Below are 12,320 nucleotides of genomic sequence, written 5' to 3' on the forward strand. Positions count from 1 at the left end.
CGCAAAAAAAATGTGCGGTAAAAACTACCATTTTAGGGGGTTAACTTATGCGCTCGCACCGGAAATTTTAAACAGACAAGAAATGCGCTGGATTTTATCATGTCTATAGTCGAAATTAGATTGGTGCAAATGATTTCTGTCGAATGTACCGGTAATATGGTGGAGTGTACCGTAATCATGGTAAAATGGCATGATATTCCATGGTAGTTTTAAGAATGGGCATAGTCAGCTAAAATAGTAATTTTTACCACAGATTTTTTTTTCCCGTGTACCGACATGTTATTCTTAATTTTATGCCTTTTCTGGCTGTTTGCACACTTTCAAATTTTCTTTTTAAAAATGACATAAATGTAACAAATGACTAAATTGACGGTTTTAATGAAATATAATCAGTAGTTGTATCATAATGGACGCAAATTATCAAATCATCTCTTCTTGATCCAGTATCATCCAGTATTCTAATCTAATCTAATCTAATCTAAGCGCTTGCACAGCCAATATTGAAGAGCATCCTGGAAATACTGGAATTTCTCCTAGTATTTTCTTGTCAGCATTAATATTTGCAGCAAATCGGTGATATGACACAAATATTAAAATGACCAGGCCCACTGTGCAGACTTGTTTTTGAAGATAACTCAAAGATTCACGGCGATCGGATTATCCACTTATGGATAATATGATAGACGTAAATGTTTGAATTGTTTTTAGGAAGAAACGGGGACAACCGTACCAACCGTCTCATTTCAGGGAAAGTTTAAATCGTTGGGAGTGGCGTTGCTAAGAAAGTTAATGCACACTCCATTGTTGTAGATGCTTCCAGGGATGGAACACAGGTATTTCTTCCTTATGTCCTGGCTCGGAAGCCTAGGATAAAGCGCCTTTACTCGCTCTCTGAAACGAGAAGAAAATATTATGGTTGACTCCCCCACCCCCTTTTTCTTTTGCTAAACGTATCAGAGCACATGAATCATATATACAATTGAGATTAGTTCTTTTAAATCAGGCCTGCCCAACCTTTTTGGCTCTTTTTCGACATAAATGGTTAATGCGTTTGTAAGAATCAATCGATATGAACAAAATTAGTCTCAAATGAAAGCTTTGTAGTATATCTGTCTAATCCATGCTGAAAATTTTAAATTTATATCAAGCTCTTCGCTAGCGATGCAAGCATATAGAAAAATCAGTTTTTTTTTTGGACATAATTGCATCGGTAGCATAGAGTTTGATGTGAATTTAACATTTTCAGCATGGATTAGACAGATATACTACAAAGCCTTCATTTGAGACCAATTTTGTTCATATCGGTTGATTCTCGCGAACGCACCAACCATTTATATCGAAAAAGAGCCAAAAAGGTTGGGCAGGCCTGTTTTAAATTAACTAGGTAGTTCAATCTGATTGAACACCGATCAGCACATCTGACCTCACGCTTATCCAGAAAACACCCAACTCATATAAGAAAAAGCGTACTATTTAGTCAGTGTGCAAGCCTTAGAGTTCAAATATGAAAGATCTCACCGAATCCAAAGCAAGAGAATGGCTGCATTCCATCTAGCATAACAAACATCAGGCATTCGGGGGACCAATCGATTTGAAGGTTTTTCAATAATTACTTCCAGGTTTACATTTGTTTTGCATCTTGATAATTTCGCATTGCGAAAAGCGTTGCACTGAGGGACCGGAACGTTGTTCGAAAAATAAAAACGTCGATGATTTGAATCACGGGCGATACATAAGTTACTATTCGGCATTTTATTTTTTCTTCGATGTCGATGGCTCAACACGTATTTCACCACACAATATACAATTACAGGTTCATAAATTTCAATTAGTTTCAATGATCTCACGTACAACGTAAAAAAAAAAACAAACAAACTGCAAACTCAGAACGTTCCTGAGCACTGTATTTCACTCTGCACATTCAATACACTCGCGACACACAAAAATAAGGCTAATTTAGTAAAATTATACTTCTACATCAGCCATTTCGCGATTCCGCCGAAAATGAAAATCTACGAGGAGCGAAAAAAATGCAGCAGAAAACTTTAAACACGTCAACTTTCACGCGCGGCTTGCTGCGATCCTCCTGATCCAGTATCATCCAGTATTGATTTAAAACTTCACCGCAGCTTATAAATAACGTAAAATTTGATCAGTTGAAATCTATCAGCATTTCATGAATAAACTTTTGAGTTATCACAAAACTCAAATTTAAACGGAACTGTAATGAAATTTCCGAACAGTTGATTTCGAAAAAAATGCCAACACAATTCGTGGGTTCACTCCTACTCTTTATCACCTTTCTTTATAAAGTTCCAGAGGAAAAAAATCTTTAAAAAAACGGAAATTTAACAAACATTTATTTCATTCATATTAAAATTCATAAGAATGAACAATTGTAGGATTTGATTACTAAAACATAGAGGTTATGCAAAATCATTTTTCATTACCCTTTAATTTAATGTAAACGTACCGCTTCTTCTATAGATTACCTTGTTTTTTATCAACCTTAGATTAAAAATTATAAAAAAAATATTTAGGCGAGTTCACTCGCCTAATTCTGTACATTTTTAGAATAATTTACAGTGTAAAAAGCTTGCCCGCCGCCACCAGGTGCGCTAGTGTTCGCGTTTATTTTGGCAGCTGTTTTCGTTGTCATCTTTCCTATCTGTTCTGTGATTAAAGGTTAAGTGCAATATAGCATGCTTAGTGGATTTGATCACAAAAAAGTTTGATAAATTATACTTTAAATTTTATGTAAACATCAATAAAATCAGTGTTTTATACAAATTTGGCGACCTGTAGCTTAAAATTGTGACGTGCTGGAACATTTCTGAAAATGGCATCAGATTCAGCAACTCCAAATCTACTAGAGACACATAATTTGATCCTTGAGACACGCAAAAATGTTATTTTTGTTGCGCTGTGTAATCAATTAAAAAGAGCACCCAATTGTTCAACAATTATTATCGTTTCTACCCGCTACCATCAATCAACCATCGTGTATTCCGGTTCCAACTTACCACTCTGAGGCAGGCTAATCTGTTGGATCCATGGATTTGGAAATCGAAAGAGTAGAAAAAGCTGGGCGATTCTGCTGAAACCATGGATACAACGAAGCCGTTCGACTGACTAGCAATTAATGCTAGAAAGCAACTAGCTATCCAACTAGGAAGTATCTGAATTGGCATAGTGTTTGGTGTACAAAATCAGACTTTAAAGTGTACCTTTATTTCGTAGGTTCACTCAGAATTTGACTAAGAGCTAAACGAATTATTTGAAGTATATAGATATATGAACCAAAACAATAGTTTTTTGGATGTGCCAAATAGAAGAAGAGTATGTTGAAGGATGCCCATAAGCTAACATGAAAACACAAGTTGAAATAGTTGAACCTTTGTGCAAATGTAAGAATGAGCTTTAAAATGGTGAGCCCTTTCTATGCTACTTTATTGATTGCTGGTTTGCTGATTTACTTTTTTTTTTTCATTTTCAACCTGTTATTTTTTGCATGTGTTTGTCAAATAGATCCTCGTCCTGATATTTAAATCAACATTTACTTACCCTACTTGTTGCCTTAACGGATATCAGCAACTCTGCAATTGCAACCGTTTGAAAGTTTCATACTCTGACCCAGAAAGAGAAGAATTCCGGCCTCTGTCGTCGAGTCCGTTCCAAACGCTGATGCAACATCGATAAGATAACGCCTTTCTGGGTCTCCTAATACTGGGCCTTTACATCGGGCATTAGCCGTCGATAAGTCCATCGAACAGTTTTGCGACTTCGATACGCAACGCCTCGGTATTTTTCCCAACCTGACTTTGAGCAAACAAAACCGGCTCCGGCTTAAGGAACTCTTCCTATTTATGCCAGATTTCAACAAATTCGTAAGCATCGATGCCCGATAACGGAGGCAAATCCCTTCCGGCGAAGCGCCTTTCGTCATTGGGTGGTCGCGCGCGCCTTGTGTCGTAGCCATTGCCGATAAAAGCGGGAATGTTGAATTATCACCACATTTGGCATGGCGACGATTTGAATGGCACGCTTCGTCAATCAGCGCACACGCCTGGGCTTGCTCCCTCGATCTGGGATTGGGCGGTGCGAATCTGAGGCGCATACTTCGGATTGTTATCGATGTGCTAGGTCGATTAATTTGCAGGTTGCCAGGCTGTCACGCCAGCAATTTCCAGCACAATGATGCTAAATTGTGTTTGCCGAGGGTCGTAATTACGACGTCCGTCGACCGGTTCCAGTTTGGGACATTTTGGTCGGGTTTTGTGACGAATCGACCCGTTGATTCATACTGTTTCAATGTTGTTCTTGGAATTGGGGTTCTTAATTAGTGACAGTACCTGGAACTCGTCCACATTAGAAATCATGGGTAGGACAAACTTGACTTTGATTATCTTACCCAGGAGTTTTTGTGCGTAGTACATGTCCTAGAGTCCTATCCACTTCCCGCGCCACTGGATCCACTAGTAAGATCTTCTTGTGTCTTTCTTTCCCATTTCCAGCAGCAACGAGATGACAGGCGGCGGGCGAACCACAACGAAATTGAGCGAAGGCGAAGGGACAAGATCAACAACTGGATCCACGAGTTGAACAAGATCATCCCGGCGGAGCATATGAACAGCCCCTCGTCGGACCCGCAGCAGAACAAACAGAACGGTGGCCAGGGCGACAACCTCTCGAAGGGTGGCATCCTGGCGAAAGCCTGCGAATACATCACCCGGCTGAAGGACACCAGCGACAAACTAACCGAGTGCCTTGCCGAAAAAGATCAGATCCTGCTGGAGAACCTGCAGCTCAAGGAAAGCATCAACCAGCTTCTGGCGGAGAACAAGCGACTACAGTCGGAACTGCAGTTTGCCCTGGCCACCAACGTTAAAATAGAGTCGTAGCCATCGTCGAAAAGTCATTATCATGTTATCATAGTCTAAGCGAAACCTCTAGGTATTTAAAAGCCCGTTGAACGAGCGCGAACGAGACACGAGAGTGCAAGAAGCGAGAAAGAGAGAGAATATTACCTATACACACATATACATATGTGGGTGTGCGAGTGGCGTGGTGTGTCAGGAGGTCCAAACGCTGTGCGATCAGACTCCCGAAATCTGCACACACTCTCAAGCAAACGCACACATACACACACATACATGTGAGAGTTGAATCGGAGAGAATCAGTAATTGTAAGTATTCGTCATAATTAATTAATCAATCGATTTACCATATTACATAGTGTTATTTGTTATATTACTATTATTGCATTGAAGAAAACAAGTCAAAAATAACGAAAAAAATAAGACAAACTGAGAGAAACGAGACAAAGTGAGAAACACAAAACACAAGAACGGAGCTATCGAAATAGAGCGAAACTATTCAAGAAACGAACAAAAAATCCACACATATTGTTGAACCCGTATAATTCAGAGAAACTAGCAAACACGTAAACCTACCCACAGAACATTCAATAATCTAATCGTCGTTGTCGTCATCGTCAATATACCACCAAACCAACCAACCACCAATCAACCAAACCAACTAACCACGATTATTAATGATTCAGCTTACTGCATATCGGTACCCCTGCCCCCTCATAGTCTCGACTGAGTTCTTGTGTGTTCGGTGCGCTGTGTGACTTTGTTTCGTCGCAAAATTCCTGCCTAAGTTTAATATAGGTGCACACCGGTCTTATTTTCTGCATATCTAGAAAGATTCGCGAATCAGGCGAAACTGACAAAATGTACACAATTGAAGAAAATATAGCGTTGAAATTGTAGCTCGATTGTCTATTCACTGCACTTGAACTTTTCCCCTATTGATAATTTAACTATTCAAAAAACGCAAATTTGTAGAAGACGAAACTTCACCTCATGCCAAACCACACACTTTATTGATTACGCCTGTGTTTTTGTTTATCAAAGTGATGGGCGCATCTGAAATCTAAATCAAAACACGGCGAGAGTAAACGGCGACACTGCAAACAAAAAATAAACAAGGCGTACATGGCGGGCTTAATTGAAACAAGAATTTAAACACGGCGCAAAAGTAATAGGCGACACTGAAAATAATATCGATTACAGGCTCATAACATTGGGCGATACTGGCATCCTTGAGTGCGTTTAAGGCGAAACCTTATAATATATTTTTTAGTACGAAATAGCTAGGGAAATTGTAGGAGATGTGTGTGGTATTGATGAGGATTTTAAAACTAGGTTTATGAAATGTGTATTAAAGTGGAAAGGTTAAAGTTTGACTATATTTTCTCCAATTGGGATTAAAAATTGCACATGAGAATTTCATTGGTTATTTTCTCATTGTTATTGATTTGTCAGATAGGCCCTTATCGCGAATCCCTCTCGATATGCATATGCATACACTCATAGAGATGTGTGCAAATATTTGTCGTCCGCATATCGATTCGATCTTGTGTTGATTTATTCATCGGAGTTGTCTGGAGTTTCGTGGCCACCATACGGCCAAAGGCGGGATCTTTCGCGCAAAGCGGGCTACGGCTTTCGGGAGGATGAGTTTGCTCGATAGTTTGGAGTAGTTTTCAAGGTTGCTGTTACTTGGGTATGGGGAGATTACTGCAGTCGTTTGATTAATTGAATGGTTTATTTTTGTTAAAGTGAAACTCATATGAAACGATTTTGCGAAGAGGGTGAAAGAGTTTAATACATACACCTAATTTACATATGTTCAGTCTGAATACGTGATTCCAGATACATCCATTGTTTCGTTCAGTCGAACGCGTATAAAATTGTACAGCGATCCATACACTTAAATCAAGACCTAAAATTTAAATTGTGTAGAGTAAGGTGGGGCAAAAGTTCGACCTTAATGGTATAATCAAAGTTTCCAAGAACACAATAGCAGTTGAAACAAAACAAATACCATACAGTGAACCTTCAACATAGTGGCTATAATTTTGCTGAACAAACTTGTGTCAAAATATTAACCCATTTTTAGTTATAACAGTTTCAAAATTGATTGTCTTATTCGAACTTTTGCCCCACCGGTGGGGCAAGAGTTCGAATCTAGTGTGGGGCAAAAGTTCGCTGGCTAAAACACAAAATATCGATCCTTTTATGACAGACGTACTTTACACCAGCCGTAAACTTAAGTTTGACGAAAAATACACACTAAATTTTCATCAAAAAATTGCCCAAAACCAGCTTAATTGTAGTATACTCAAAAATAGCAGTTTTTCGCAAAACTAAGTAGAAATGTAAATTTTTTTTGGCAGTTTTCACACGATCAGACAAATTTAACTAAATTTGAAGATAATATGTGTATTTTAGGCAATTTGAATTTTTTTCCGTGATTTTCTACAAGAGTCGAACTTTTGCCCCGCTGATTCGAACTTTTGCCCCACTATGGGCCAAAAATTGTTTTCAAGCATTTATGCAAAAACTAATACACCTCAAAGCAACTTTATGATAGGCCCAGAAACGCCCTTAGATAAAATATTGAAAAAGATTTTATCTTCAATTGGTTCCATGCAACGAAAGTTTGACCAAAAATTACAATATTCACGTCGAAAAACTACAAATAGCCATAACTTTTCCAAATCTCAATCGATTTTTATGATATTTGAGTCTCTTACTTGAATAGCATTCGAACCACCATGACATTTATAAGATTTGTTTTGAATTGAGCTAGAAATCTTAAAAAGAAACTCTTACCCCACACGAACTTTTGCCCCACTCTACTCTAATATCGTTGCATATACAGAAAATGAAAGATATCAATACAAAGATGTACTGTATTGAGAGGGGCCTTCCTTAGCCGAGCGGATAGCATCCTCGGCTACAAAGCAAAGCCATGCTGAAGGTGTCTGGGTTCGATTCCAGGATCTTTTCGTAAGGGAAATTTCCTTGACTTCCCTGGACATAAAGTATCATCGTACCTGCCACACGATATACGAATGCAAAAATGGCAATTTAGGTATAGAAAGCTCTCAGCTAATAATTGTGGAAGTGCTCTTAGAACACTACGCTGAGTAGCCGGCTCTGTCCCAGTGGGGACGTTAATGCCAAGAAGAAGAAGAAGATGTACTGTATTGAAATTTTGCTTTTTCTAAATATGCAACGAAATTATATAATTTTTGTGAGGTTTTCATGCAGAATTGTTTTGTAATCTCGCTGAACTTCATTGAAAGACCTATGTAACAATGAGAGATTCTCTCCTCTTTCGTTCTCTTTCGATTATAACAGTGCAATACTAAAGCTTTTGGTCAGTTTTTTACTATAGATCGACAGACTATGAGTTTGGCAAGCGTTTCATACAAAAAAAAAAAAACACAAAAGAAGAGGTTAATGAGGCTCAGTTATTGGTTAAAGAGAAAGTAAAAAAAATAGAGCCTTTCAATATTAGATATGTCCTTTTGAAAAGTTAGTGCAATACTAAAGCTTCGAAGAAATTTATCATCATATATCGAAAAAAATGTCCTTGGCAGGCGTTTAATACAAAAACAAAACGCAACAGAGGAAGTTAATGCGACGAAAAAAAAACAAAGAGAGCCTCTCAAGGGTTGATAGGTTCTTTTGGAAAACTACACGAGTATTGTTTTTTTAATTTTATGATCAGCAAAAGCCAGAGTATTTCGTTATGACATGATCTAACGCCACATCCTCGAGGGAAAAGTGATGTTTTGAAAAAAGTTCAAAAAACACTTAAGTGACAGTGTGATTAACTAGAAAGAATTGGAAGAAAGTGAGAGAGACCTACAATGATTCGTCGTAAGTACATCTAAAACGATTAGCAAAACGATATATTTGAAGTTCATAGTATTACACTGGTAAATTGATATAAGTTCGAAAGCCGAACTTCGAATTGGGATCATTCAAAAAAGAATCAACGAGAAACCAATTTAGAAACAGAAGTTAACAATGTGGTCAAAACTGGTCCTAATACCCTTAATTGGCTGAGCAATTTGTTCTAAGAATGAGTTTTATTTTAGGTTCTATGATTGTTCTTTCGTCATTCATCATTTTCAGTATGGTAAAAAACAAGTTTTGTATCCAATTTGTGACAATTGTATAACCGAGTAGGTTAAAAAGTGAAGTTCGATCGACAGTAGACCTATTCATATTGTGGAAAATGTCTGGAAACTCCCCAGTCAACAAATACTTTAATTTTACATGTAGAAATGTACTTCTGGTCAAAATTTCCGTCAATTTGGAGTGAATTTAGGTGTGCTTCGATTCAATTATGTGTTTTTGGGCTATTTTCAAGCTTTAAAAAATCATAACTACCGAAAGGAACACCAAAACTAATCGGAAATACCTCTACACAGTAGTTTATCCAGTTCTACGAACTTTTGTCGAACACGGTTTTATGATTGGAGCAAGTTCAAACATAGTTTGGTTGAGGTTTGTGTCTCGAGGTTCTTGAAAATCTCTATTTTCGGGGAGTGTTTTCTCTAGAAAGCATACTTGTATGAAAATTTCAGATTTTTAATTTCCAGACATGATGACTATGCACATCCAAAAGTCAATCCCGTTCAAAGTTATCATTTATCTTACAAAAATAAATTATAAAAAATAGGTAATGATGAAGCACATTTGTAAATCCGCTGTGAGTGAGCCAAAAGCACCACCGTGAGCTTCAAAGATCATAAAAAATGAACACGTTAGCACTGCCTTTTCTCAGTCGATGATGATGATTGTTTTCAAATCGTTCTAAATGGTCAGTGAAATGCGATCAAAACAATCATCAATTGGAAAGAAAAAGCAATGCTAACTTGTTCAATTCATTCATTCGTCGGTACATGTGTCACGCACGATTTAACTTTCATCAGGTTGCGATGCTATGTTCGATCTTTGGCCATTTTTTGTAATTTATTGCCTCAAGCAACATGTAAGCAGTTGATGATCAATTAATTCATAGTTTTATTATGTTTGATTCCCGTTGACTAGGGCTTGAAGAAATAATGTTAATGTGTGTTTTCTATACCATATATATTGAGAAAACTGGGATTTTTGGGTACTGTGGCGAACAAATCTGGATCAAACCATGTTAAAACTCAATTTAATCTTATTAGCGTCTTCGACAAACTTTAACAAAATAAAATTAACTTTCAAATAGTGGTAATAGCAAGTGGTTTTGATTTCCCACATGCCAGTTATGATTTTTCAAACCTTGAAATAAGCCCAAAAACACATTTTTAACTTGAAGCGTGCCGTAATCTTTATCAAATGAGCTGAAAATTTGACCAGACGTTGTTCTTAGCATGAGAATTCAGAATACTGCTTGACCGGAAGATTTACAGCGATTTTTTCAAATATGAACAGGTCTAATCGACAGTAATGATCCATTCTGTTGAGCCACGGTTTCCCAACCGGTAGTCTGCGGATCCCTAGGGCGCGTGAAGGCTACCACATGAAAAGACATTGTAAATAAATGTAATTTTTATATTGATGAGTCAATTAGAGGAATCTCTTGCAAGTGATCATCATTAGCGGGGTTCAAGTTGTTGATAATTAAAATAAAAATAATATTTTTTTTTCGATTTCAAGGTGTTTTTTGGCAAGATACTACAGGTCCAACTTCATCTTACGTGCTTTTCACGCATATTTTTTCCAGTGCGAACTTGTTTCATTTTCAAGTTCAAGTCTTAAGTAACCTCGAAAAATTTCAGCCTGATCATTGGTAGATTTTGATAGATTGTGGGCGAGATTTTCGAAAATTTTCTTAGAAATTCCTTTGATAACTTTTGACGGGATTTGATGAATTCGAAATTTTTCTAGCCAAAATTTCACGGATTCTGGTGAAATCTTTAGGGATACCCGAAGAAATCATTTTAATCTTGTAAAAATCATTTGCGATGGCTCCTGAGTAAATCTTCATCGTACTTCTGGGAATATGTTCCACAAATTCAGGCTTGAGTTTTTTTTTGTTGGAATCATTATGCATACTGTGCTTAATTACAGACGTGTCATTTGGATGTGCCTGAAATCTGTAGATCCTAATCAATTACCTATAATTATGAGATCTTTGGAACCATCACTTAAACTTTGATATCGTTGTCATCCATTTTCAGGGGCCGCGGGATGCTTGGAGAAGTATAAAGGAGGTAGCAGCCAGGGTTGGGAAAAAATCTGTATTTCATTCTACAGTAGCCAAACAAAGCCAATCGCAGTCAGCGAAGCCAGTGAAACTCACGCCTATCGCTGCTGTAGGCGAAGAACCATGAAAATTGCAGAACACCCGTTGCTAAGGTCAACCAAAAAATACTTTAGAACAATGTTCTATTTCCCGCTGCATTTCCCGCATTTAGAGCCTTCAATGACACTAACGATTTAGAAAATTCATGCACCCAACATAGGCTACTTGATGAGCTTCACGTTTTTGAACTACTGTACTGGGAAAACCACGTGATTTTCGCGAAATTCAAGCCTACTACTATTACCATTCCCAGCACTGGTAGCAGCCTGAGACGAGACTCTCGAAGACGGTCTTCTTTTTCTGTGATTGCTGAGTTTTTTTTATTCCACTTTGTGTTTATACCAATCATGCGCAAGCCGTTCAAACCTTCACATGAACCTCTCAGCAAAAAATGATTGCGTTTTCATCACACCGAATCATAAATAGCCTTTTCAGTGAAATATAATGGCAGCAAACGTAACAGACATTAGAAATAATTAATCTTGCGTTGAGATTTATCAGCAACTTTGGAAAAAAGAGGTCCGCTGACTGAGGTTTTCAATCACAGTATATTATGAATACAATACTTTTCACAATTGCAATCATAAAATCAGCGGGCTGTATTTGACGTTTCGTGACAGTGAAATCTGGGCTGCACATGACGTTGATATTTTTCCTCTTCGCGAGTCACTCTCAGGTAGCAGCTTCTAAAAGTTTGAAAACCATTGTAGTTAAGCAAAAAGCTTTAATGAACGACACTAAAGCTGTTTCTCATCGTAGTAGGCTGTTTTCAATCATACAAATCACACTCATTATTACGATGCAGAACCAGTGAATCATTTGTGGTCAAACGAATATGAGCGCATTGTTGTTTGTTTAGCGTTTGTTTCGATGACAATTTGCAGACAATTGCATTCACTGAACGCCTCAACTCAATCAACTCAAAAGCTGAGAGATTGAAGACAGCTCGCTGCGAATTGGTATGTTTTCCTGTCTTCCTTAGTTTTTTTTCTGTTTTTTTTTTTGGTCTGTGCACAACGGTTAAATAAATATAATCTGAGTCAAAATTATTTAAACATCTCATTCACTATGAAAAAGGACATGAATATACAAGATTTGAATGTCAATTTTGTTACACTCAACTACATTAAGGTAATCCAGTGTTTGACGTG

At 37.5% G+C, this 12,320-nt stretch overlaps 1 protein-coding gene across 3 annotated transcripts in view; it reads left to right on the forward strand.

The window, feature by feature from the left end:
• The window catches only part of LOC5567869 (upstream stimulatory factor 1), an 82,399-nt gene extending 76,865 nt beyond the window's left edge, over window positions 1-5,534 (forward strand). For 2 of the 3 annotated variants that reach the window (XM_001651839.2, XM_021849684.1), the window contains one exon: window positions 4,515-5,534. In XM_001651839.2, coding sequence (XP_001651889.2) covers window positions 4,515-4,901 — 387 coding nt within the window. In that variant the 3' untranslated portion in view covers window positions 4,902-5,534. The remainder of the gene's footprint in view (window positions 1-4,514) is intronic. The other variant, XM_021849683.1, reaches the window with a different exon arrangement.
• Window positions 5,535-12,320: the final 6,786 nt, after the last annotated feature.

This window comes from Aedes aegypti, chromosome 3 (genome assembly GCF_002204515.2).
Source record: "Aedes aegypti strain LVP_AGWG chromosome 3, AaegL5.0 Primary Assembly, whole genome shotgun sequence".
In the NCBI taxonomy this organism is placed as follows: Eukaryota; Metazoa; Arthropoda; class Insecta; order Diptera; family Culicidae; genus Aedes; species Aedes aegypti.